The sequence below is a fragment of the Loxodonta africana genome, chromosome 10, assembly GCF_030014295.1.
Source record: "Loxodonta africana isolate mLoxAfr1 chromosome 10, mLoxAfr1.hap2, whole genome shotgun sequence".
In the NCBI taxonomy this organism is placed as follows: Eukaryota; Metazoa; Chordata; class Mammalia; order Proboscidea; family Elephantidae; genus Loxodonta; species Loxodonta africana.
The window spans coordinates 88,804,213-88,831,980 of NC_087351.1; the positions used below are offsets into that span (position 1 = coordinate 88,804,213).

The 27,768-nt window shown below is 47.4% G+C and overlaps 1 protein-coding gene across 2 annotated transcripts in view; it reads left to right on the forward strand.

The window, feature by feature from the left end:
• ESRRB (estrogen related receptor beta) overlaps positions 1–27,768 on the forward strand; it is a 57,765-nt gene that overhangs the window by 14,398 nt on the left and 15,599 nt on the right. The window contains exons 2-4 of one of the 2 annotated variants that reach the window (XM_023546402.2): positions 987–1,103; positions 23,744–23,854; positions 24,338–24,499. In XM_023546402.2, coding sequence (XP_023402170.2) covers positions 987–1,103; positions 23,744–23,854; positions 24,338–24,499 — 390 coding nt within the window. The remainder of the gene's footprint in view (positions 1–986; positions 1,104–23,743; positions 23,855–24,337; positions 24,500–27,768) is intronic. The other variant, XM_023546403.2, reaches the window with a different exon arrangement.

A 27,768-nucleotide genomic window follows, 5' to 3' on the forward strand; every position in this document is an offset into this window, starting at 1 on the left:
GGGAGCACAGGAGGCTCGCCCAAGGCAGCAGAAGCCTGGAAGCCTGAGAGAGCTCCAGGAACTGATGGCTATGCAGAGTGACGGGGGAATGGAGGAAAAGAGGCTTGCTGAAGCTGGAGAGAGAGAAGGAGCCGGGGCAAATCCTACAGAGCCTTCTAAGCCAAGATAAGGATTTGGATGAATTAGTTCGTATGTGTTTTCCTCTCTTCTGCTTGTTTATCTTTTAAATTTTACCTCGCTTATGTGACTATTGGAATGATTTCCTGAGAAACCACACAGGCCAGAGTGACAGAAGAAATGGTTTAAAAAAAAAAAAACAAGTTGCCATCAAGTTAGCTAGGACTCATGGCGACCCATGTGTGTCAGAGTAGAACTGTGCTTCATAGGATTTTCAGTGGCTGCCTTTCTGGAAGTAGATTGCCACGCCTTTCTTCCAAGGCACCCCTGGGTGGACAACTTTTTGGTTAGTAGCCAAGCATGTTAACCCTTTAAACCATTCATGGATTCTGAGAGAAGAGTAGGGGCAATATCCTAGGGGTGTACTTCTCCCAGGTCCCTTGGGGGTCCCAGCTGGGTACAGACGGGGAGGGGGAAGATGTACTAGTTTAGAGAGTCTGCACTGGTGTTCTGGTCAGCACAGGGGGTGTTCTGTTCCAGGGATAAAATGCCAGCTCTGGGTTTTGATGTCCCAACCCAGGGTGACAGTTCTCAGAACAGTGTTTTCCCGAGTGGCTGCCTGCTTCAACCAGACCTACAGAAGAGAGTTTGAAACATTTGTTTTTGACCCTTAGGGATCGTGTGTGCGTGTAAGAGAGAGCACCTCAGAGCACCTGCTTTGAGAACCACTGCCTTAGGGGAACCCAGGGTTGGGTTGGGGGTGGGAGTTGTAGGTCCACTGGTTAATCCCCATTCAGCTTTGGACTAGCCAGTTGGCCAGCAGGGGCCCTGGGACAGTACCTGGCAACCCTCTCTGTGTCTGGTTGTAGGAAACATCGAGTACAGCTGCCCAGCCACCAACGAATGTGAGATCACGAAACGGAGGCGCAAGTCCTGCCAGGCCTGTCGCTTCATGAAATGCCTCAAAGTGGGGATGCTGAAGGAAGGTAAGAGGCCCACAGGCCCACCGAGGCTTCAAGTGGGCCCAGAGACTGGGCCAGGCTCTTCTCTTTTGGGATTTTCACACGCCAGGCAGGGTGTGGACCTGCTTCCGGGACAGTGCGTGCACACCCAGCACCGTGGGCCGCAGACCCTAGAAACCACCCACAGGTCTCAGGTTAGGATGCAGCCTCCTGGGTGAGCACCTTTCTGTTCCACTTACCCTGCAATCCGGTTTTGAGCCTGCAGCTGCATATAGCTCTCTTTTCTCCTCTATGGTAGGCGTAGCCTTAGGCAGCCAGATGTTGAAAGTTCTCCATTAAGGATCTTTTGGGAAGTGGCCTGGGGACTCCTAACCCCACTTGGGACCAAGAAAGTTGTCTTGATGTGCTGGGGAAGGCTCTCCTGGGGAAAGTCCCCTCTCCATCTTGCTGTTTTACCTCCCAGTGCTCCATAGGGTTTAGAGTGAAAAGACGTTAAGGCCCAGAAAGGTCAATAACTGACTCTTTACCTGCAAAGAGTGGCCTTTGTGTCCCCGCAGTGGACATCCCTGTCACCTTGTGAATACTTTCCCCCTTCCTCTGTTTCCTGGTCTCCCTATCTTCCCCTTTCCCTTTCCTTTCTCTCCTTTTCGCCTCTCTTTATCCCCATGAGCTGTGCTGTCCAATATGGTAGTCGCAATGCAGCTGTTGGGCACTTGAAATGTGGCAAATCCAGATTGAGATGTGCTGTGGGTGTAAAACACACGCTGGCTTTTGAAGACGTAGGAGCCCTGGTAGGGCAACGGTTAAGCGCTCGGCTGCTAACCAAAAGGTAGGCTGTTGAAACTTACCCACTGGTTCAGTGGGAGAAAGCCTGTTGATCAGCTGCCGGAAAGATTACAGCCTAGAAAACCGTGTGGAACAGTTCTACGCTGTCACATGGGGTCCCTATGCATTGAAATTGGCTCCACAGCACTCAACAAAAACAATAGAACGATTTAAAAAAAAAAAAAGACCAAACCCATTGCGGTCAAGTTGATTCCGGTTCATAGCGACCCTGTAGGACAGAGTAGAACTGTCCCATAGGGTTTCCAAGGAGCACCTGGTGGATTCGAACCACCAACTTTCTGGTTAACCACTATGCTACCATGGTTTCCAGAACAATAAAGGAAGTGTAAAATATTGCAGTAATAATTTTAAAAAATATACAACATGTTGAATTGATAATATTCTGGATATATTGGGGTAAATAAAAATATTTTGTGAAATGAATGTCACATGCTTCTTCTTACCTTTTTTTAATGAGGCTACCAGAAAATTTAAAACGAAGTGTGTGGCTTACGCTTTTGTTGAGCAGCACTGCTCTGGGGTGCCTTCCTCACCATCCGTATTCACCTGCGCAGTGTTCTGAATCCCTTTCAGGACCGCTTTGAGACGGGGAGAGTGTGTGTGTGTGTGTGTGTGCGCGCGTGTTCCTCCTCCACCAGCTTTTATGAAGAGCCAGTGGAAATTCCTACAGATTAGCTTTTATGCTTCTGGGCCCTGGGATTCTTCCAGAAATGGGAGAGGCAGGAAAAGAGGTGTGTGTGGATGAATAGAAGGAGCTGGGGGAGAAAAGAAGCCCTGGGGGCACAGTGGTTAAGTGCTCGGTTGTTAACCAAAAGGTCAGCAGTTCAAACCCATCACCTGCTCCTGGGGAGAAAGGTGTGGCAGTCTGCTCCTATAAAGATTACAGCCTTGGAAACCTTGTGGGGCAGTTCTGCTCTGTCCTGTAGGGTCACTAGGAGCCGGAATTGACTCAGTGGGACTTAGAGCAGAAGGAATCTTCACTGGCCATCAGTATACCCTGAATGTAAAAAAAAAAAAAAAAAAAAAAGAATGTGAGGGATGACAAAATTGAGTCCTGGAGGGTTGGGGCGAGGCGGCGCTCCCACCATCAGTCACACGTTGGTTTGGGCGGAGCTGGGCACAGAGCCTGGAGCTTTCCATGTTGTGCCCGTGCCCCCTCAGCCGGTGTCAGGGATGTGCCAGGCTTCTGACCCCAGGCCCTCCCCCTGCAGAAGGACTGAGCTCAGGAGCAGGGGAGGGAGAAGGAGCAGTGAGGAGAAAGCAGGGCAGGGTGAAGAGGGGAGCACTGCCCAAACCCCCTGAGCCTTCTTGCAACACTGAATAGAGAGGGACTACACAGTGCTGGGAAGAAAGCAAGGGTGCTCTCTGGTGCCCCACAGAAAGGGGGCCATGACCAGGGGATGCACTGAGGCAGGGAAGCAGCTTGCCAAGCATATGATTGATGGCTAACAGCAGCTCAGGGATCCGGCCGGGCCCCCTCTGGGAGCAGTGAGATCCACGCTGTGTCCCAGGATGATGGTGTGGGGCTGCTGGGGGCACTCGGGCCTGAGAGTGGGGCTGCCTCGTGTGGGGAGGATGGGCAGGGTGAGCCCCCGTGTTGCCCTGGATGCCCCCAACCATCCTCCGCTGTAAGTAGCCTGTGGTCAGCCCACTTGGGAGCACAGGAAGCCCTCTAACTTGGGGTGGAAGCCCGGGGGTGGTGAAGCTGTTCTAGGAGCTGGGCAGACGCTGAGGTGAACGCACTGTTCCTCTGTGGCCCAGCCTGAGGAGGCACTCTGCGGAGCTCAGCCTGGAGGAGGAAGGGATGGTCACCAGAAGACACCCCCGCCACACACACCACGAGTGCTGGCAGTCCTAAATCCAAAGGGGAAAGATGACACAAAGGCTTGAGTGAGGACAAAGCCTAGCTCCTCCATTTAGTTTCTGTCCCCCTCAGAGCCTGAGGAAGATCCTGGGATCTGAAGCTCCACAGGGACCGGCCCCTTAGGAAGTGCGAGCCTCATTCAGGAGCCTGGGTCCCTGCCAGGCAGGGGTTCTTGGCAGCTGCTGTGGCTCCTGCTTTTGTTTGGGTGTCCCCTCCCCTCCTCGTCTTGGGGGGCCCAGGCCCCCGGGACCATCTCGGGCTCCGTGCCTCCCTCTCGTCCTTCCTCTTCAGCTGACTTAACTCTGAAAGGAAAACTTCAGCCTCCCTCCAGGCCACTGCCCCTCTTTACAGGCCTCAGGCATTGGGGGTTGGGGGGTCCCGGGTCTTACAGGAGGGGGTGGGAGGCTAGGGAAGGAGAGGATGTGAATGCTATCTTCCTTCATCCCCCCTCTTCTTACCCACACATCCGCAGGCCTTGTTTCCCTCTCATCTACAGCTCTAGATATCTTTAATAATTTTTCCTTTCTTAAGTAAAACAATCAGAGGGCCTATTTCATGATTTGGGGAGCCCAGCAGCTGCTAAGGAAAACGTCAGATGTGCAGCTTCCTCTGGCTCACCCTCACCCTTGAGGCTGCTGTCCACCCAGGCATCAAAGCTTCTTCCATACTCAGAATGGCCAGCACGTCCTGTGCCACTTCTAGGACTGCTCACCCCCTGCACTGCCCTTGGCCGTTCAAGTAGTCGATGTCTAAAGTTCTGTCTTGCCTTAAGCAAATCTAGTGTATGACAATCTGTATTTTCATTAAAAAAATTATTCTCTCTACAAAAGAATTATGCACAAAATCTGAGCTGGGTTAGGAGTCGGTGCCTTGCATTCTTACTACTGGTTTTGCAGTATTCTGCTGTGTACTTTGTTCACACTTGACCTTGTGCAAAGCAGCGGTGTTTATACCTACTCAGTATCACCAGATCAAGGTGGGGATCATGTGGGACCTCTCCTTTCAGTGAATCCGCTGTGGAATTACTTTAAGATGTCAGCTTTCTGGTGTGTTAAAATATTGTTGGATTCAAAGATATTCTTGTTTGCACTTAACTTCTCAGCAGCCTGCCTGGTGTATTGGGTAAGGCACACGGTGTCCAGTGGCCCTGATTTTCTTCCTGGATTTGCTGGTGAGAATCTTAGAGGGTGGTGTCCATCTCGGGCTGGTCCCCTGTCTGGGTTCCAAAAGCAGGAAGAGAGGTTCCTCTGGGAAGACAGTGGAGAAACTCTTCCTGGGAGGTAGGCTCACAACCTGGCTAGGATGCAGACAGACTTGGCCTTGAAGTCGAGTTCCAGAAGAACCTGGAACACCATCTGCTGCATTTCACAGGGCAGGGAGTGGGGGAGGGGGTGCCCCAAGTCTTCAGGATGGCTTCGGGCTTCCAGCAGCTCTCCCCAATCAGCTTGTCCCTGCAGACCTCACCTTCTCCTTACCTCACTTCACCCCCCTCAAGGTACCAGCCTCCCAGGCCTGCTTCATTTCCCTCCCCCGCACCCCTACCTACTTTTCCCCAAGTGTTTTCTAAAAGATATTTGATTTCAGTGAAAGCTGGGCTGACATCCATGCAATATTCTCTCACTCCCTCTTTGTGCTTGTTGGGAAGGCGGAGGGCTCCTTCGGGGATTCTGGGTAATTGGGTTAGTGGCCAGCTCATGTCAGGAAATTAAAAGGAGGCCCTGATCAGGTTCCCGCTGCATGGGATTTAATGGCTTTGTATTTATAGAGTATTCTGCCTCTAGCCCATGCCAGAAATACCACTTTTGTGGCCCTGTGAATGAAGAAAGAGAATGAGAGATGACTTGCTTTTAAAACTTCTTTTTCTTTTTCAAAACACATTAGTGTTCTGAAACAAACCAACTCTCTAGCACTTCAGAGAAGAGTTTTGAACTACACTCAGGAATTCTGATGTCTGTCTATCCCCCCATTCCCCCCTCCCTGCCACACACACACACGCACACGTCTGGCAGCTCACCAGGTCTTCCCGTGTGCCTCTGGACCACTCCGCCACGTCGACCTCTGGTTGGGGAAGTGTTGATGGAATTAATACGTAGGAGATGATTCTGTCTGTTGAATCTGTATTGCCATTCGATGGGAGCTTTTGGTGTTTCAAAGCATTGGATAACAGGTTCATTGGTCATACAGATCTTGTAAAACCCCAGCTTCACCACTTATCAGCTCCTTGAGCCAATGATTTAAACCTCTTCAAGCCTTCCTTTCCTCCTCTGTAAAATGGAATAATAATGGTGGCCATTTTCAACTTGCTCCTGACTCTTCATGGAAACCCTTAGAGTTGTACCATGAAGTATGATGGTGGTCTTTGATTTGAGAGGATATTTGTCTGTGGTCCAGAGGGCAGTTTTGAATCTCCTATAGCCTCTCTCCCAACTCCTTGATTGATGACCTTTCTTCATATTTTCTTCAGAAAATAGAAACAAACGGGAAATTCCTTGCCTAGTGAATCTACAAACCCATCTGCTCGTGTGTATGTGTTTTCTGGAGACTAGTCCTTTTTCAGGTGTGTTGCAAAACTCTTCTCCCTCTTTGTGCCTTGCTTTTTCCTTTTTATTATGGGACCTTTTGATGAACAGAAGTTAGTAATTTTAATAAATTGAATTTTTCACCCTTTTCATTTATGGTTTATGCTTTTATGTCTGGTTTAAATACTCTTCCTAAACTACTATTGTAAAGCTGTTACCCTCTAGTCAATTCCAGCTCATGGTGAGCCTATAGGACAGAGCAGAACTGCCCCACAGGGTTTCCAAAGCTATAATCTTTACCACATCTTTCCTGTGGAGCATCTGGTGGGTTTGAACCACCGACTTTTTGGTTAGCAGCCTAGTGCTTTAACCACTGCACCACCAGGGCTGCCTTACATATTTAGGTGTTTAATCCTCCTGGGGTTGCTTTTTGAGTGTGATGAACTGGTCATCCCTCAGTCCAATTCATTCAGGTGTCAAACCTGACCGTACCCCTGGTCTAGACCCCCACAGCCTCTGAGTTATCAAACCCGGCACTTTTCTGTCTTCAGCTTACTCAGCCTCTTGGCAGTATTCCAAGCAGTTGACCAGTCCTCCTTATACCCCTTTTCCCTTAACTTCTGTTACATCACGTTCAGCTAGTTTTCTCCTTACTTCTCTGCCCATGCTTTATTCTCCTTTGCAGGGTCCTCCTCTTCCTTGCCTTTGTATTTTGGAGTTATTCAGAGCTTGGGATCGAGCCCACTTCTCCACCTATGCCCTGCAGATGATCTCTTCCAGACACATGAGTAGATATAGGAGACTCTTAATTTTAATCCTCCAGCCCCAACTTCTTCCCTGAACTTTAGATTCTAATATCTTATTGCTTTATTGGCATCTCCACTTGGGTTCCTTATGGAGTATCACAAATTAAACTTTTTTTTTTTTTTAGAGAGGGAAGCTGGATTTGTACCACCCCTCCCTTCCATCAGAGCCCTGGTGGTGCAGTGGTACATAGCTTGGCTGGTAACTAAAAGGCTGGCAGTTCGAATCCACCAGCTGCTCTTTGGAAACTCTATAATGCGGTTCTACTCTGTCCTATAGGGTCGCTATGAGTGGAAATTGACTCCATGGTGATGGGTTTGGTTTGGTTCTGGTTTTCCCTTCCATCACTCCCAGCCTTCGCCATCTCAGAAATCACACTTCACCCATTGCTCAAGCAAAAACCCAGACGTTATCCTTAATTCCACTCAGTTCAGTGTCCAAAATATATTGCAGATCGTCTTAACCTCTCTCCATCTCCATGGCTATGACACTGGTCCAAGGAAGCACCATCTTTCTCCTAGATCATTGCAAAAATTTTCTAACTGAACATCTGTTTCTACGCTTGGTCCTACTTAAGCCAACCCCCACAGAATTCAGAGAGATCTCTTCAAAGCAGTAATAAAATTCTTTCATTTTACTTAACCTCTGTCTTTGTTATCTAGTGCTGCTATAACTAAAATACCAAAAATCGATGGCTTTAACCAAACAAATGTATTTTCTCAAGAGTTTAGGAGGCTAGAAGTCTGAATTCAGGGTGCTGGCTCTAGAGGAAGGCTTCCTTTCTGTGTAGGCTCTGAGGAAGGTCCTTGTCTCTTTGAACTTCTGCTTCTTGGTGATCTTCATGTGATTTGGCATCTCTCTTCCCCCATTGCTGCTGCTTTTGCTTGCTTGTTTAATCCCTTTTACATCTCAAAAGAGACTGACTCAAGATATACCCTAATCCTGCCCCATTAACGTAATAAAATAACCTGATCCTCATTGACATAACCTAATCCTGCTTCATTAACATAACAAACAACCCATTCACAAATGGGATTATAACCACAGGGAGAGGTTAGGATTTACAACACACATTTTGGGGGAACAAAATTCGGTCCATAACATTCCTCCCTTTGGCCTCCCAAAATGCATGTCCTTCCCACATGCAAAACACATTCACTCCATTGCATCATCCAAAAAGTCTTAAATCAACTTTAAGTCCAATCTCATCTTCTGAATCACATGGGTGAGACTTTAGACATATTCTATCCTGGGGCAAAATTCCTCTTCATCTGTGAACCTGTGAAATCTAGACTATAAGTTTTCTGTTTCCAAGGTACAATGGTAGATTAGGCCAGGCACAAGGTAGACATTTCCATTACAAATGGGAGAAATTGGAGGGAAAGAAGAGATAACAGGCACCAAGCACGTCCAAAACCCTGCAGAACAAATTATGTTAGCTCTCTTGAAAATAATCCTTCCTTCTCTGAGACCATCTAGGCAATGGCCCTGTCCTCCAGACTCTGGGTGTTGGCCAAGCCCTCTAGATTCTGGGTGGAGGCCCCTTGGCCCTGGGCTTCAACTCAGCCCTTCAGGCCCACTGGGAGGGCAACTCAGTTCCCTCTGCTCTGGGAAGCCTCATTCTCCTAGTCCATCTGAGTGTTGGCGTGGCAGCCTCACCCCCTCAGCTTTGGGCAGCAGCGGCCCCATTCCCCAGGCACACTGTAACAGCAGCCCACACTCCAAAGATCTGACTCTTTGAAACCTAGGAGGCTATGGTCCCATCCTTTGAGACCCAGAAGACTGTGGCCCACCGCTTGAAACCAAGAAGGCCCTACTTTCCATGCTTCTTCCAACAGTTTTGCTGATCTGTGATGCTCCGGGGATGGTGCTTTTCTTAGAGGACAACCTATGTAGCTCCTTTGGCCTGTTTCCTGTCTGTAGAATTCCAAGAGGCAGACAGCATTCTCTCCTTTTGGTCTTTCTCTGTCCCATTCAGTCTAAGCTAATGGGTTTTCTGCTGTGGTAGCTGGTGAGATCCATCAGTCACAAAAGATTGTATAGTCATAGCCTTGGTAAAAATTCCAGGACACACGTCCTTAGGTTGTACAACAGAATTTTCCAAATCTTTAAGTTTTGTTTTCATTTTGTACAGTTCCTTTTTCATCCATCTCTTTCCTCTTGCATTTTACTATAAGCAGCAAGGAGAAACCACGAGGCCCTTTAAGATTTTCCTTAGAAATCTCCTTAGTCAAATATCCAAGTTCATCACTTCCAAGTTCCAGCTTCCTCCAAACATTTGAACGTAATTCAGGCAAGTTTTTTGCCACTCAGTGAAAAAGCATTGCCCTTACCCTGTTATCCAGTCACATGTTCACCATTATCTTTTAAAGTCTCACCAGAAACACATTTAAGGTCCACATTGTTAGCAACGTTCTGTTGCTAGTGCCATATGTATTCTCTAAGATGATAGAGACTTTCTCTATAGCTCTCCTCCCTTTCTCCTGAGCCCTCATCAGAATCACCTTTGACATCCATAATTCTACCAACAGTATCTTCAAGGCAATCTAAGCTTTTACTATTAATTTAAAAAACAAACAAACAAAAAAGCCAAACCCATTGCCGTCGAGTCAATTCCGACTCATAGTGACCCTATAGGACAGAGTAGAACTGTCCCATATGGTTTTCAAGGAGCAACTGGTGGATTCAAACTGCCAACCTTTTGGTTAGCAGCCTGAGCTCCTAACCACTGAGCTACCAGGGCTACCTTTTACTATGAGGCACCTTAAAATTCTTCCAGCCTTTACCCATTACCCTATTCCAAAACCGCTTCCACATTTTAGGTATCTCTTAGAGCAGCACCCCATTCTTCTGGCAGCAAACTCTGTCTTAGTTATCTAGTGCTGCTGTCATAGAAATACCACAAAGCGAATGGCTTTAACAAACAGAAATTAATTTTCTCATAGCCTAGGAGGCTAGAAGTCTAAATTCAGGGTGCCGGCTCTGAAGAGTGGCTTTTGCTCTCTGGCAGCTCTGAGGAAGGTCCCTGTCTCTCTGAGCTTCTGCTCCTGGGTGATCTTCATATGGGTTGGCATCTCTCTTCCTCTATCTCTGCTTCTCTGGCTTGCTTGTTTAATCTCTTTTATGTCTCAAAAGAGATTGACTCAAGAAACACCCTGATCCTGCCTCATTAACATGGTAAACAAAACTTAATCCTCATTGGCATAACTTAATCCTGCTTCGTTAGCATAACAAACACAACACATTCACAAATGGGATTATAACCACAGGCAGAGGTTAGGATTTACAACACATGTTTTGGGGGGGAAACAATTCAGTTCATAGCAACATACCTCAATGGCTTTTCATTGCACTTAGAGTAAAATCCAAGCACTTTAATTTACTCTGGTTTTCAAGACCCTGCATGATCTAGCCGCTCCCTACCGCTTCCGCCATCTTATACATCTCCTGACCCTCACTCACCCTTACCCGCTCTCCTCCAGGCACGCTGTCTTCAGATCCTCAAACATGGCAAACTCTTTCCCACCTTAGGACCTTCACTTGCTGTGGAATGGCTGACTCCTTCTTATCCTTCCAATCTCAACTTCAATGTCATCTTCTCAGAAACGACTTCCTGACCACCCTGGCTAAAGTTGGTCTCCCCTCCCGCTCCATTAATTTCTATCATACCCCATTGTTTACTTCCTCAGTGAACTTCTCCCAGTCTGAAATGATCTTTTTTCTTTTTTTGACTTGTTTATTCTGGTAGCCTCTAACACAGTGGTTCTTGATTTAAAAAAACAAAAGCAGCTGTTGTCAAGTTGATTTCCACTCATGGCGGCCCTGTGTGTACAGAGTAGAACTGTGCTCCCCAGGGCTTTTAAGGTTGTGACCTTTCAGGAGCAGATTGCCAGGCCTTTCCTCCAAGGTTTCTCTGGGTATGTTCAAGCCACCAACCTTTTGGTTAGCAGTCGAGTGCTTAACTGTTTGTGCTTCCCAGGGATACCTGTTCTTGATTTAGGGACTTATAAATTATCTTGTAAATCTAGTGAAAACTCTACTGAAAAATATATATGAGTACATATACACAATATTTTACAGACAGTTTCAGGAACTTCACAGGTCCCCTGAAGCCCATCTGAAAGGTTTCTGAAGAGTCAGAATTTTAGAGCTGGAAAGAACCTTAGCAACCATCCAGCCCAAGGATGGTCAAGTCTCTTTTTCTGGACCATCAGCTCTAAGGTGGGAAGTGGCTGCCTAGAGTAGGTGAAAAGACTTCTTAGGTAGCATCTGGGACCAGTAAGCAAGAGTGCTATGTTTGATTAGCACTGTCTGACACAGACTAGGTAACAGAGAGTGGTGGCACGTATGACAGGTATTTACTGTGTCTGATCTGGTCCAACTGAGTTTAAGTGATTTGCCCTAGCCACAGAGCCAGTAAGCGTCAGAGCTGTATAGAATCTTGTCTTTTCCTTCTAAGGAGCCCTGTCCAACTTCAGTGTAGATGCCTTGGCCAGTAGCAAAGCCCTTGGCTTCACTAAGGAAATTTAGGAAGGGAAGGCTAGGCTGAAATACATTTTGCCTGTAGGGTGTACAGTTTCAGGAGGCTTCCTGGCTGTTGGGAATGCAGCATACTGCAGGCTTGTAGAAATGTCCTTGGGGCCTGGGGACTTGGTGCCCTGGGTGAGAAGGTTCCAGAGGAGAGAGCAGCGTGAGAGTGGACACTCCTATAGCAGGCAGAATGCCAGGCCTCCTCACCCATTACCACCCACCTAGCCTGGTGCCCAGGGCCCACAGAGCAGTTGGTGCAGGCCCCAGATTATTAGGTGGCATGTGTATTTATCCATGCACAAGACTCTTGCTTTGGCTCTTAGCAAGTCATGCGTGAGCTACTCTTTACTCTTATGATATGTCACCAGGGAAAAGGCAGCCAAAAATAGCCATTGTGTCTGAGACAGCAAGGTGAGCTCACCTGCCACACGGAAACCCCTGCAGGACAGGTGGCCAAAGGAAGGCTGGCGTGTGGATGAGCGTTTAGAACTTCACGCTGGCTTGGAGCACCTGTCAGCATGACTGCAGGACCTACAGCCTCTGGGCCCTCGGGAGGCCAGGTTCCACACCATCTCTTGTGTGGTTTTCCCCTTCTGGACATGGGTCAACTGTAACTCAGTAGACATTATGGGCAGAGAGTCAACCGCCAAAACCTCTAATAAGAACCCAAGTCAGATAAAACTATTAAATAAAATAGGTTTAGTGCATTGCTCCCCAGGCCTGGTGAGTCATCAGAGAAGCTTTTAAAAAATATCAATTCGTGGACACCACCCCAGTCCTACTGACTCAGAACCTTTGCGGGGTAACTCCTCAACATCTGCATTGTTCAAAGGCTTTCCAGGGCATTCTGAGGATGGTATTGGGCTGGCAGCCCCAAGTGTAGAGCAAAGGGAGCAGGACTTGGAGAGCTGTAGATCAAAGTTCAGATCCTCCCACTGACAGTTCCTGGCTGTGTGACTCTGAGGAAGTTGCCTGACCTTTCTGAGCCTCAGTTTTCACATGGAATAATAATAATGGTGTGTCCTCCCTTCCCCAACATTGTTATGCAGATCAAATGAGACAGGAGAATGAAGTAGTTATCTAAACTGAAATGTGACACAAATATAGACCTGCTCATATCATTAATAAAACAGGGACATTGGATTTGGGGGAAGAGGAGGGACTTCTGGGTAGCGAGAAGAGAAGGGTCTTTAAAAAAAAAATTGTTGTGTTTTTGGTGAAAGTTTACCCAGGAAATTAGGTTCTCATTTAACAATTTCTATCCATATTGTTCAGTGACAGTTGGTTACGTTCTTCACAACGTATCAGCATTCTCATTATTTCCATTTTGGTTGTTCTGTTTCCGTTAATCTAGCTTCCCTGTTCCCCCTAGCCTTCTCATCCCTGGTCTAGGGTAAATGTTAACCATTTGGCTGCATCTGGACGATTATTTTGAGGAGCGCAGTGCTTGGAAGTGATATTTATTTTATGGGCCAATCTGTCATTCGGTTGAAAGGTGACCGCTGGAAGTAATTTAAAAAGTATCTCAGAGTAGTAGTTTTGGTGGCTCATCTAGTCTCTACCCATCCAGTAAGTTGGGCCTCATTTTTAGGAATTTGAGTTTTGTTCTACATTTTAAGAGGAGGATCTCGACCGTTAAAAAATCGCAGACTGTGACCTGGGCAGCAGCTCCGCAGAGGCGGTGGTGGGAGGACGTGATGCCACCCCCTGCCCTGTCTGAGCCTTTCCTGGGGAAGAGAAATGACATGGGGCAGTGCCGGGGCAGGCTTGACCCAGGTGCCGGGGCAGGCTTGACCCAGGTGCAGGGCCAGGCTTTGCGGAGAGCATTAGCTGGTTATTTTTAGAGACTGAGTACAAAAGAGAGAAACTTAAGCTGCTTCCCACTGCTGTGGCCCCTGCACACTCGGCTATTTTTACTTCTGAAAGCCTGGGATCTGGTCCAGCTTACGAGTGAAAATGAGAAGAAAGGAGGGAGGTGGGTGGAAGCAGGAATTATTTTACTTCCATTAAGAAAAAAAGTCAGAAGCCTGATCTTACGAAGTCAGCAAGTGGACATCTGATCGCAGCTGGCTCTGGACGCCTCTGATGCTCCACAGGGTGGGCTGGGGAGTTAGTAGGTGGGGCATAGGGTTGAGAGGCTTTGGAAGTTTGTGCTCCGCAGTGGCCCCTCAGCTTCTTTGCTATTTATGATAGGGGGCTTCTGAAGATCTTACAGGACTGGTGGTCCCAAGTTTAGGGCAAAGGAGGTAGGACTTAGAGAGCTGTAGATGAAGATTTAGATCCTCCTGCTGACATTTCCTGGCTGTGTGGCGCTGAGCAAGTTGCCTGACCGTTCTGAGCCTCAGTTATCACGTGGGAATAATAATAATGATAATAATATACATCTCCCTCTGCCCACATTGTTATGCAGATCTAATGAGCTATGGGTATGGGATAGCCCTGTGCTAGGAAGTAGGATTGGCTACTGCAGGCACAGGGTCACCAACCCAGATGAGACTGGGGTGGGGGGTGGTTAACCACTGCAGCCAAGGGCAGCTTCTCTGTCCTCCTGTTGGCCAGAGACACCCACTCGGTCCTAATAGGATATTCAAGAGAGCACCAGCTTTGGAATAGGAAAGACTTATGTCGGAGCTAGCTCTGGTGGCGCAGTGATTAAGTGCTAACTAAAATGTCAGTGGTTTGAACCCAGCAGCTGATCTGTGGGAGAAAGACGTGGCAATCTGTTCCTGTCAAGATTGCAGCCTTGGAAACCCTATGAGGCTTCAAATGGACTCAATGGCAATGGGTTTGGTTTTTTTTGGTTTGGTATCAGAGCTGTGTGATCCTGAGCACAGTATTTAACCTCTCTGAACCTTAGTTTATTGAGTGTTTTTGTCTAAAGTACTTGATACGCAATAGTTAGAATTACAGGAACATATTTGTCTCCCTCTTCCCATGAGGAAAGCTGGTGGTTCAAGTTAGGATCTACCACCTCAGGTAGACAGATGAAAGGAAAGAAATTATTACTGCGTTCCTACTAGGAGCCCTAGTGGTGCAGTGGTTAAGAGCTCGGCTGCTAACCGAAAGGTCAGCAGTTCGAATCCACCAGGCGCTCCTTGGAAACCCTATGGGGCAGGTCTACTCTGTTTTATAGGGTCACTGTGAGTCAGAATCAACTTGACGGCAGTGGGTTTTGCTTTTGGTACTGTATACTAAGTACTCTGTTATGTGTTTCACAAATTTTATGTTATCTAGTTCCAGTAACCTGAAAAGTGAATTTTTTTAATTTTTATTTTCTTCTTTTTTAATTATTTTTTTTGTGTGAAAATATACACAGCAAAGACTACGCCATTTCAACAAACTTCACGTGTACAATTCAGTGACGTTGTTTACGTTCTTCAAGTTGTGTACCAGTTGTCACCATCCTTTCCCAAGTCATTCCCCCCCATTAACATAGGCTTACTGCTCCCTGAGCTTCTCATCTAACCTTCTGAGACATCAGTTTAATCCCACATAGATAGATTTTAAGCTTTTTATTTTGAGGTAATTGTGGGTTCATGTGGAGCCCTGGTAGCACAGTGGCTAAGAGCTCAGCTGCTAACCAACAAAGGTTTGCAGTTCGAATCTACCAGCTGCACCTTGGAAACATTATGGGCCAGTTTTACTTCTGTCCTATGGGGTCACTATGAGTCAGAACCAACTTGACTCCAACAGGTAGGTTCATTTGCAGTGTTGTTGTTGTCGGGTGCCATTGAGTCAGTTCCGACTGATAGCAACCCCATGTACAACAGAACCAAACAACTGCCAGGTCCAACAGAACCAAACAACTGCCAGGTCCTGCACCATCCTCATAATTGTTATGCTTGAGCCCATTGTTGCAGCCACTATGTTAATCCATCTCCTTGAGGGACTTCCTCTTTTTCACTGACCCTCTACTTTACCAAGCATGAAGTATTATTAATAGGTATTTTCAGCTGTTTCTTCTCATCTTGAGTGGTGCCACATCAGCAAATGAAGGTCCCGAAACCTTGGCTTCATTCACATCATTAAGGTCGGCTCTACTTTGAGGAGGCAGCTCTTCCCTAGTCGTCTTTTGAGTGCTTGCCAGCTTGAGGGGCTCATCTTCAGGCACTCTATCAGGCAATGTTCCACTGCTATTCATAAGGTTTTCACCGGCTCCTTTTTTTCAGAAGTAGACTGCCAGGTCCTTCTTCCTAGTTTGTCCTAGTCTGGAAGCTCAGCTGAATCCATTCCATCACGGTGACCTTGCTGGTATTTGATACTGGTGGCATAGCTTCCAGCATCACAGCAACATGCAAGCCCCTGCAGTACAACAAACTGACAGACGTGTGGGGTTCATGTGCAGTAGTAAGAAGCAATACAGAGAGATCTCATGTACCCTTAACCCAGGTTCCCCCAATGGCAATGTTATGAATTGAATAGTGTCCCCCAAAAATGTGTGTCAACTCGGCTAGGCCACAATTCCTGGAATTGTTTTGTCCTCCACTTTGTAATATGATGTAATTGCCTAGATGTAATTGCCTAAAAAATTGTATTGTCCTCCACTTTGTAATATGATGTAATTGACTAGGTGTTGTAAATCCTAGCCTCTATGAGGTTAATGAGGCAGGATTAGAAGCAGTTATGTTAATGAGGCAGGAAGCAATCTACAGGATTAGATTGTATCTTGAGTCAGTCTCTTTGGAGATAACAAAAGCAGAGAGGAAAGAAACCCCATACTACCAAGAAAGAAGCACTGGAAGCAGAGAGCATCCCTTGGACCAGGGGTCCCTGTGCTGAGAAGCTCCTAGACCAGAGGAAGACTGATGCCGAGGACCTTCCCCTAGAGCTGATAGGGAAAGTGTCCTAGAGCTGGCACTCTGAATTTGGACTTCTAACCTCCTAAACTGTGAGAGAATAAAACACTCTTTGTTAAAACCATCCACTTGTGGAATTTTTGTTATAGCAACACTAGATAACTAAGACAGGTAACATCTTGCTGAACTATAGTACAGTATCACAATGAGGATATTGATGTTGGGACAGTCAAGATATAGAACCGCTCCAAGAGTGTAAGTTTTTTTAACCATAGTAATATTGCCTAACATTAATTGAGCACTTACTGTGTGCCATCTACAATATTTTAAGAGTTTCACATGTCTTAGCTCGTTTAACCCTTACAGTAGCCCTGTAAGATAGGTACTGTCATTATCCCCATCTCACAGATGCAGCAACTGAGGCACAGAGAGATGAAGAAGCTTGTTCAAGCTCACACAGGTAGCAAAGGGAGATTCGAGGATTACACCCAGGTCTGACCTTAAAGCTAGTGTTTGTTTCTTCTGCTTTCAACGCACTGAACTTCCGGGCCACAGCACAGTTGCCACTCTCAAAACAAACACAGTGAGCAAAGCAAGCCACAGCCAGGAAGGCCCCTGGGCATTTGCATCTAGAGACTACTATCGAGCATCTCAACATGGACTTGGTTACTCCTTCTGATCACATGTCTCTCCCTCGGTCCTTGTGAGGCTAATGAAACACATCCTACTTCTTGCTGTCTCAGAGCCCAGCAGGAAAGGATGGCTCCTCACAGGGGCCACTGAAGGGGGTTTAATGAAGAGGCAATTTACAGAGGGGTGAGTAGAGTCAAGGGAACCCGCAACAGGTGCTGATGCACCCCAGGGGTAGCAACAGTGAGAGCCTTTAGCTCCCCCGGGCCTGAAGGGACCAGCATGGGAACTGTTTCAGGAAGCTGGTGAGAGCTGTGGCTGTACTTACAGGGCAAAGCCTTGGCCAAACTGCAGCTTCCAGAAAGGGAAGGAAGTAGGTTAACCAGGCTGCCATTGAGTCAATCTTGACTCATGGTGATCCCATGTGTAAGCAGAACTGTGCTTTGTAGGGTTTTCAGTGGATACATTTTTGGAAATAGATGGCCAGGCACCAACAGAAGTTTGGAGAGCAGGGAAGTCGGGGATTGATCTCTTCTACCCACTTCTTGGAGTCCCTGGGTGGTGCAAATGGTTAATTCCTTGACTAGTAACCAAAAGGTTGGTGGTTCGAACCCACCCAGAGGCACCTTAGAAGAAAAGCTTGGTGACCTGCTTCTGAAAGGTTGTTGCCTTGAAAACCTATGGAACAATTCTACTCTGCACACACTGGGTCACCATGAGTTGGAATCAACTCGATGGTAACTACTTTGATTGCAGATTATATACATGTAGTTCCCAGACAGGCTCGGGCAGAATCCTCCCGTCATCAAAGAGGGAGTTCGTTTTCCACTGAGTCCCGTGCAGGCCAGAGTGGTACCACCATGAGACACATCTCCAGGGGACATCATTCAGATTGTGTTCCAGGTGAACGGTACCCCTGGAGGTGTGCAACGTGGCTTTGGTTCAGGGTCCCCCTGCTGCTTTTTCCTACCAACTGAGACTCTTCTGGTCACTTTGAGAGAGCCCCTAAGCCGCAGTGGTTGAAAAACCTTGGCTCAGGAGCCAGACTGCCCTCCTACTGGTGTAACCTGGGGCAAGTTATTCAGTGGCTCTTAGCCTCACTTCCCTGTTCTATAAAATGGGATAATAGAACCTCCCTTATAGGGTTGTTGCATGCCCAGAGTGAGATAATACACATCCAATGCTTAGAGCAGGAACCAGCACAGGTAACTGGTCAGTGGATGTGAGCGTCTGCTTATAGTTGTGTTTGTAAGATTTAGGAGTTTATCATGCTGCCCAAAACAGAGTCAGCTCCCTATCTGGTCCTGGACTCAAGGACAGTCTGCACAGGATCATGTATTCCAGTGATTATCCATCTTTTTTTGTATTCATAGCACACTTCTTTTTAAAAATTGTGGCAAAAATAACAAAACATTTGAATGGCACACTTTGGAATATTAAAATTGACCCGCACGTTTAGAGGGATTGGTGTTGACAGTGGCTCAAACAAAGGACGTGTATTTACGACGATATTTGGACATCTGAGACACTTCACATATGAGTATCATTAATGCTTCTTTAAATCCAGACAACGTCAATACAATTTAATAATCCCAGGCAGTAATTGTAAGTTAACGTGCTTCCTGAGTCTACTTTTTGGATATTTTGCTAGTGTAAGGACATAAGCGATATGTCTCTCATTCCATGTTCAAGGCTCCTCCTTTTTTTTCATTTGGGGTTGGTAAGACTTAAGCGTTCTGACTTGAAAAGCAATTGCCCATCAGATCAGTGAAAATTGCTTTCTGCTGCAAGTTACAGAGCACCTGACTGCTCGTGGTAGAGCATCAGTGAATGAGGTAGATTTCCCATCTAACAACAAGTCCCGAGGTGGGCGATTGCTGGCACTGCATGGGCTTCTGGGCAATCTTATCAAGGTCTTAGGCTCCTTCTGCTCTTCTTCTCTGGTGTTCTTTGTGTCCTCAACATGGCTGCCTCATGGTCACAAGGAGGTTGCCACAGCTCTAAGCTTCACCTTCCAGGTCAAGGCCGAGAAGTAGAAAAACACATCTGCCCCTTTTATCAGAAAAGCAAAACCCATCCCAGAAGCTTCCTCCATGGACTTCTGCTTACGTCCCATTAACCAGACCAGGTCATATGCCCAGCCCTAGCTACCAGGGAAGGGATTGCTAGAGCAGGGACTGGTGAGGCCAAGTTGTCTGTATGAACAAAATCCGGGTTCTGATAGCAAGGAAGAGGGAGGAATGGAATGGAAATGGGGTAGAAAACCTAAATGTTAAAATTTGGTGATCCATTTCGAAAGGATTCATGATACAGTATTTTGCCATAGCACTCAGGTTGAGAGCCCATTCTATACCATTGTCTCATGTGTATGTGTGCGGGAGGGTGGGATCTTCTTTTTGTTTATTAAAATTGTGAGCAGCTTATTTAAGAAAATACAAAAGCGAATTATCAGATAATAAGTAGAAATATAGTTATCCAATGTCTGCTGAGGCTGAGTGCAAAGGAATTCAGACAGATGTCCGAGGCCTCTGCTCTTGAAGGAACTGACAGTTCTCAGTTCAGAGCAGACCCCATCGATAGAGACAGATGCATAGAAGGCAGGGAGGTGACTGGCCTGAAAGCACAGTGTAAATGTAGAAGTTAAAGGCACTGAGGATGCTTGGCCATGGAAGGAAGATTCCTCAAAGATATCTGGATTCCATGAAGGGTTGTCATGTGGAAGGGGAGTAGTCTTGTTGAATGGGCTCCTAGGGGCAGAGCTGGAATGGAGGGTAGGAATTCAGGAGACAGAATTGAGCTCAGTTCAAGGAGAAACTTTCATGAGGAATGGCTGCCTTGAGGGGGTGAATTTCTGGAGGATGGAGGATGGGTAGTGCAGACGGTTAATGTGCTCAGCTGCTAATTGAAAGATTGGTGGTTCGATCTACCTGTGGAAAATCAGCCATAGACAACTCTGTGGAGCACAGTTTTACTCTGACACAGATGGGATAGCCCTGAGTCTGAATCAACCCTAGAGCAACAGGGTGGGAGGATTAAAGGGAAGCTCTGGAAGGGGACAGACCCTGGGCCAGATGTCCTTCGCTACTTTGAGATTCTTTTGTTTCCCAGATCTAAGGGGCTTCATTTTAACTCAGCACATCATTTTATTTGGACACTTGATTGCCTACCATGGGCTGGGTGCTGAGCTTGGGCTACAAAGATGAATGAAAGTCTTTGCCCAGGAGATGCCCACAGTCTACCAGGGAGATGAGTGTATGGCGTATTGTGACGTGGTAGTGTTTTTACCATAATTGCTCTAATGCACAATGAGCAAAGGGAACCCAGAAAGGGCATGATCAACTTTGCCTGGGAGAGCAGGGCCTGGTCTGGAAGTACTGACTCGAAAGAGTTAATACTTTAACTAGGACTTCAAGGGTGAGTCCAGGATATTAACTGTCTCTGGGAGCAGTGTGGGGAAGAAGGATAAGACCACTTCGCTTAGGGGAGCCATAGGTTGGGAAGCACAGGCCTGTACCACAGGACCATCCCCCCTCACCACAGGATCATTAGCAAACCCTGACTGTGTGACAGTGTAGGGGAGAGAGAGTACCAGGAAATGTAGCAGACATGGGCCTTGTCCTGGAAGAACCCATTTAATCCAAAAGCTGATGGGAGGTGGTATGTGAAGTGCCAGGTGAATGCCAAACTGTGGAGCGATGAGAAAGATGGCCACACCTGTCCTACTGGGCTTGCTTTCCAATTTCTGAAGCATTTTCCCACCATTACGTCATTTGATTTTCACAAAAGCTACATGTGGTGAGCAGAGTTGGTGTTATCATTGCCTCCTCCTCTTACCCTGATGATAAAACAGGCTATGAGGGTCAACTTGTGCAGAGCTACAGAACCCATAAGGGGCAGCCTGGGACCTTGATCTTTGGGTCCCATAGGCTGAAGCAGTTACAGGCTCGTGGCACTTAACCACCATACCACCAGGGTTTCCGATGCGTAGGGCAGGACTCAGAAAAGCAGAGGGGAAGCAAGGAGGGTGAGCATATCTCACACCAGGTATCAATTTGTGCATAATTAAAACTAACAGGCTACTTAAAAAAAAAAAAACAGAATAATCTAATAATCAATACATTTATTGATTGGAGTTATTGACCACTATGTAACTGGAGGAGAAAGTTTAGAGGAGACTACTGCATACCTACTGTGCTCTAGGAGGAAACCCCGGAGGCGGAGTGGTTAAGAGTTCGGCTGCTAACCAAAAAGTCGGCAGTTTGAATCCACCAGGTGCTCCTTGGAAACCCTATGGGGCAGTTCTACTCTGTCCTGTAGTTGGAATTAACACGACGTTTTTTTTGTGTGTGTGTGTGTGTGCTCCAGGAGGTCATACCCTAGAATGACAAAGAACTTGGGCATTGGCTGTTTCGTTGGGCAGATTACTAAATCTCTACAAGCTTCAGTTTTTCTCACCTGTAAAATGAGATTAGTAGCACCTACTTTACGTTCTGTGAATTAAGTAGGGTAAACATACAGAATGTCCTCAATAAGTGCTGTTAGCATTGTCGTTATTAGCATCACTGACCAGGAAGTTGTACACAATACTAGAGAAGTGTTATAGTGGCGATGATATGATATATATGATAAAAAAAATTTTTTTTTATGATAGGTTATCATTATTATAATAATGATAATCGTAGTGCTAGCTCCCAATCCTTGAGCACCCATTGCGTGTCAGATGCCATGGCAGACACTGAAGGAGGACCCCGAGCAGTCCCTGGCCTTATGGGACACGTGGTCAACAGGAGAAGCCCAGTGCACTATTCAGACACCAGAGGAAGCACTGGCCTGATGGGGAAGTGGGGAGGAGGGAGGCACATCCTCTCCTGTATTATCAAATCTTTTCTGAACACCCACTAAGGGCCCTGAGTCAGGACAGAGAACGTTCCAGATGGTAGCAGTGGCAGAGGTAGTACCTGCCCCTCTCCTTGCCTTGCTGTGGGGATGAGTCCCTTTTTTTATCGTTAGCTGGGCAGTCCCTACTCTGGTAGACCAGTTACCACCCTGGTTGACCACTGCCTGGGGTAAGGTAGGTGGGGGTTGGGCGCAAGGGAGGGCTCATTAGGTTAGCTTCTAGGCGAGAAGGTCAGTGAAGTGAGGAGGGGGCTCATCCTGGCACATAGTAGGTGCTCAGTAAGTGGGGGTCCTCACCATCCTTCACCAATGAAGCTTGGCATTTCCTTTTGTGGTCTTATTGGCACCCCACGGGGAAGCAGAGCTTGGTGGTGGGTTTGGTTCACCTCTGGTGCGGAAAGGAAGGGTGGACTTTTTTGTAGCAGTGTCACACACAGGTCGGGGTCAGGACAACTCTTCTGAACAGGGAACTTTTCCGCAAAAACTTTCAAGGGAGAAACCATCCTTCCTGCATTTGTGTGCCTACTTCTTCTGCTCTTACTGAAGGGGGCAGGAGGATTTGTTGTTGTTGTCATTGTTGTGTGCCATTTCATAGTGACCCTATAGGGTGGAGTAGAACTGCCTCATAGGGTTTCCTAGGCTGAAATCTTTATGGAAGCAGATTGCCGCATCTTTCTTCTGCGGAGCAGCTGGTGGGCTCGAACCTCCGACCTTTTGGTTAGCAGCCTAGCGCTTAACCACGGCGCCACTGGTGCTCCTTTGACGAGGTTAGGAGTGCCAAGGTAAGGGGGCAGATGTGAGCCAGCCTTACCAGCAGATGGATTCAGGTCTGTGTGGGAGAGAATTCAGCTGTCCCCTTTAGTGTCCGAGGTACTAGTGGAAGCTGGTTTTCTGCTAGACACTGTACCGCAGCATCTCTAGCCTTTAATTTGCATAGGAATCACCTTGTTGAAATGCGGATCCTGATTCTTCTGGGGCCAGGCCTGAGATTTTGTTTCTAACAAGCTCCCAGGTAATGCTGATGCTGCTACCCTTGGACTAGCTGTGGGTAGTAATTGAATGCAGAACAGTTTCTGTCCTAGGGCTGGATGTAAATGTGGTGTAGATGTTTCCTGCATGGAGCAGCCACAATTGCTTTTGCACCTGCTTTTGAAGTACTTCTAGTCATTGATTTTTTAGGTGTGGACAGGACCACCTACATCCTTATCCCATAGCGGAGTTTACGTAGAAGTTTCTAGAACTCCAACTTAGAATGTCTGAGGATGGGATCCAGAAATTGACATTTTTATTGTGTGCCCACCCAGATGCTTCTTATGCAAGGGATTTGAAAATCTGTGGTTTGGCTCTTTCAGAGTATCTGGCAATGGAATGGTTTTCTGTCCTATCTTGGCAAGTTGACTCGACCTTCCCTGGATTTGGAGCAGATCTAGAATAATGTGACTTCTTTCCCTAACACCATTAGGTGGAGTGTTTTGTTGTGCTTTCCCTTTTAGAAACAGAAAGACTCAAGGGCTGAAGGTTGCTTGTGATGGATTTCAGGAGGATGCTGAATCCAGAGAGACAGGACCACGCCTGGGGTAAAAGTGATGGGCTGTCACTGTTAGATAATTGTTTTAGGACTGTCCAGCCAACTGGCCTGCAGCTGGCCATGAGGCAGCTGTAGAAGGCCCCCTTGGGCTTGGCCCTAAAGAATTTGGCCAATGCTGGAATTCAGAAGTCAGTACCGCACACGAGTAATGTTGAACGACTCTTGAGACCTTCTCCCTTTCCTCCCAACAGGTGTGCGTCTTGACCGAGTACGTGGAGGCCGCCAGAAATACAAGCGGCGGCTGGACTCAGAGAGCAGTCCTTACCTGAGCTTACAGATTTCTCCGCCCGCTAAGAAGCCATGTGAGTGCCTGGAATGTGCCTGCCCCTTGCCAGCGCCTGCACCTGGAACATCTGGTGTCACTTGGGGAAATGCCACTTTCCCAGTGCTGAGTGATGGGGTGCTGGATCTCGGGGAGATGACATTGGTGCCTGGCCTTGGTTTGGGGTACTTCATTCAAAGCCATTCCATGCAGAACATCACAGATGGGTCCCAAACAAAGTGTGTGGTTCTAAGAAGCCATGGGCCTCATCCTTCAGAACAAGGCCTCCCTCACCATCCACCCAAAGTTGCTCCGCAGGCTCCTCTCAGGAGAATTCACCAAGCCCTTTCTCAACAGACTGAGTCACCTCTGCCAGCAACTCTGTGAAGTCAGAAAGGGGACCTTCTAGCCACGTGTGACCTTTATGGGGGTATAGGAACCCAACTTTTCTTCCATCCTAGGCCACACCCCTGACCTTGTCTTCTTTTCCCAGGCATTTACCTTTCCCTCTTTGTCCTTGCAGTGACCAAGATTGTCTCATATCTGCTGGTGGCTGAGCCAGACAAGCTGTACGCCATGCCTCCCCCTGGCATGCCTGAGGGGGACATCAAGGCCCTGACCACCCTTTGTGACCTGGCAGACAGGGAGCTCGTGGTCATCATTGGCTGGGCCAAGCACATCCCAGGTGAGTCATGTAGGACCAGGAGCATAAGCAGGGGCTTTCAGCCAGTCTGCCCACTGCCTGACCAGCAGTGATGGTTCTGACAAGTGAAAGCCTGGAACCAGGAGGCCCGTGACATCTTGCTACACCCATTTTACTTTTTCTCTTCCTGTGGGATTGGAGGGGAACAGGTGTTTGGAAGGTCTGGTAATGCATATGAAGTCCTGGGGACTCCTCAGAACCAGCTATCCTTCTAGAAGGGCCTGTGATTGATCTAATTAAAAAAAAAAAAAATTGCCATTGAGTCAGAATTGATCAATTTTGATGCACAGCAACTCTGTATGTGTCAGAGTAAGGTCTTCAAAGCCTGAATTTTTCATAAGTAGATTGCCAGGCCTCTCTTCACAGGTGCTCTGGGTGAACTTGAATCTCCAACCTTTTAGTTAACAGCCAAGTGCATTAAGCATTGGCACTACCCAGGCAAGGACTCTGGTCGGGATGATTGGATCTACAATAAGTAACGTTCAAAGAGCAAGTTCCTTGAACTCTTGGAGGCAAAGGAGTAGTGTTTTCTTATAAGACCTTATTGGGATTATGTTGACATACAACTCAAAAGGATGATCGACTCTCTTTCTTCATATTAGAGTCAGGTAGAGAGGAGCAGTTAGGAGCATGGGCTTTGAAGTCAGATCTGGATTCAAATTCTGGGTCTGTAACTTACTAGCTGTGTGACCCTGGGCAGGTCACTTGACCATTCTATAAAATGGGAGTAATAGTTATGCCTCCTTTGTGGGGTTTGAGCTGAGGATGAAATGAGATCGTGTGTGTGGAGCATTTGCCTGGCCTGTGCTAACACCATCTGCATGCTTGCTGTTGCTGCTTGCCTGATCTCTAAAGGAAGCCTGTCACTTTATTTGGGTTCTCAGATTTTAAGAGCATTCCTAGTACAGAAAGTATGTATCACACATTTGAAGCGATAGGGACTTCTCCATTGCATGTGGACCCAAGCCTCTCTTTCGGCCTTTCTAGTTCTGCGTAAATGGCGCGAGCTTGTTTTTATTTTTATTTTTGTAGATATTGACACCCACATATTCTATGTTATACACATTTGGGGGCCTTTCTACAGTTTGTGCCTTAATTCCTTTTACTTTACCCCTTAACCTCCTGTTTAACTCCTTTAAGGTTCTGACAGCTTGGTTCCCAGAGTTGTAGACATCCTGTAATCCTTCTGGGGACGATCCACCGTGGTCTTGGATTCTTCCTAGCTGTGTGGCATGGGACAGCTTATCTTCCTGTCTGTCAATCTGTTGTTTTTGTTTGTCATGGGCTCTGGAAGATGAAGCCAACACGCATGATCATGTGACAAAAGTGCCCTATAGGTTAGATGCCAAGGCCCGTTGTTGATGGGCTGAGCCAGAAAGAATTCCTTATGTGTGAGACCCTGCATGCATTGCTTACAGGACGGAGCCTGTGTGTGGAGAGCGGCTGGAAGAGGCCAGGCGGCAGGGTCTGCATGGAGTAGACTGTAACTCAGCTGGCAGGAAACCTGGAATTCCCTCTGCAGGGAATTCCTGGTGGCCCCTGGGCATTCTGACTGGGGAGGGGGGTCCTCAGGGACCGGGGCTGGTGTGCCCTTACTAAGGAGCTCAGCCTCCCGAGATTACACACTCAGTACATTTTGAATCTGCCCGGTGCTGGTTCAGCACAGACATGGGGTCAGGCCACTGCTTAAGACACCTCAGCCCGGATTGCTCCACTGACCCAGGGCCAAATCAGGCACAGCTGCCCTTCCCCGCCCGCCCGCCCAATCTCTTACATTTCAGTTCCTGACTTAGACCCACGGCCTGTCAATGGCTCAGGAGCGGCAGCTGGCGGTCCTCCAGGTCACTGCTTCCGTCTCCCACCTTGCCTCCCCTGCAGCACCTCTGAGGGAGTGGACAGGCACTGTCTCCCCTGAACCCGTTCTTCCCTGTGCCTTCCTGGCTCACAGCTGCATCTCCTGTCTGGCTTTCAAACCAAGAGTGCAGTGAGTGGGTAAAGTGTGGCTTTGAGCACCGACTCCGGAATCCGGCCAACCTGGGCCCTGATCCCAGTTCTGCCTTTACTGGCCTTGTGCAAGTGGCCTCGTTTTCGTGGGCTTCAGTGTCCTCATCTGTAAAATGGGAACACTAATAGAGCTCCCCCCATGTGGGGAGGGTATAGCACACCTAGCCCAGCGCCCGCACCCCACACATAGTGAGTACTTGATAAATGGCGGAGGCTGGTCCCACAGTGGTGGCCAATGCTAACAGTAAATCAAGGCCTCCTTTCATATCATCATTTCTCCTTGTCCAAAGCTGAATTCTTTTTGATTAGAAAATAAGATAAATATCGGGGCTCATTTGACTGTCTCAAATACGAATTTGCCTATTTTGCATAAATCTGCATACAGAATTCTTTGGGCCTGACTTTCCAGTGTTGAAGGTAAAATTAATTAGTAGAGTTTCCTGCCACTGCATGTAAACCTCTTATGAAGGACAGTGACACATCAAGTGTCTGACATTTTTAAACGAATCGACTTAATTCCATCCCACATTAGATGGAGAGCTCCCGAAGGCCTGTCCACTAGCCCTATGGGGCAGAGAGACTGAGAGAGAGGGAGAGAGCACAAGCGAGCAGGTAGGGTAGGGAGGAGGCAAGTGGGAGCCCCACCTTGGGACCCCTATGTTGGCTCCAGTCTGTCCTGGTTCCTGGACAGACAAAAGGAAGGACTGTTGGGACCACTTCCAACTGCTTAGGAACAGAACTGTGAGGAGGCTCTCAGGCCCCCATCCTGCAGTACAGCAATACACCTCTCATGCCGTAAGCATCACTCAGCCTCTAGCCCAGGGCCTGGCACATGAAGGCACGTCATACTTGGCCTTTGCAGGCTTTTACTGAACATGCACGGGGAGGAAGGGCTCTTGCTAGGAGCTGGGGCTGCTACAAAGAATTAAGACAATTTCTGCCCCAGGGATCCAATTTGGGAATAAGATGGAAAACTAAAACCAAAACAGAAACTTTTGATTATAGAAAATTTCAAACATATATAAAAGTAGGCAGAACAGTGTAATGCATTCCTAGGTACTCATGCCACAATAGTTACCAGCCCATGGCCAATCTTATTTCATCTCCTATTGTTTTATTGTTGTTAGTTGCCAGCAAGTTGGTTCCGACACGTGGTGACCACATGTACAACAGAATGAAACATTGCCTGGTCCTACACCATCTACATGATTGTTGGTAACCTCAAGCCCATTGTTGTGTCCACTGTG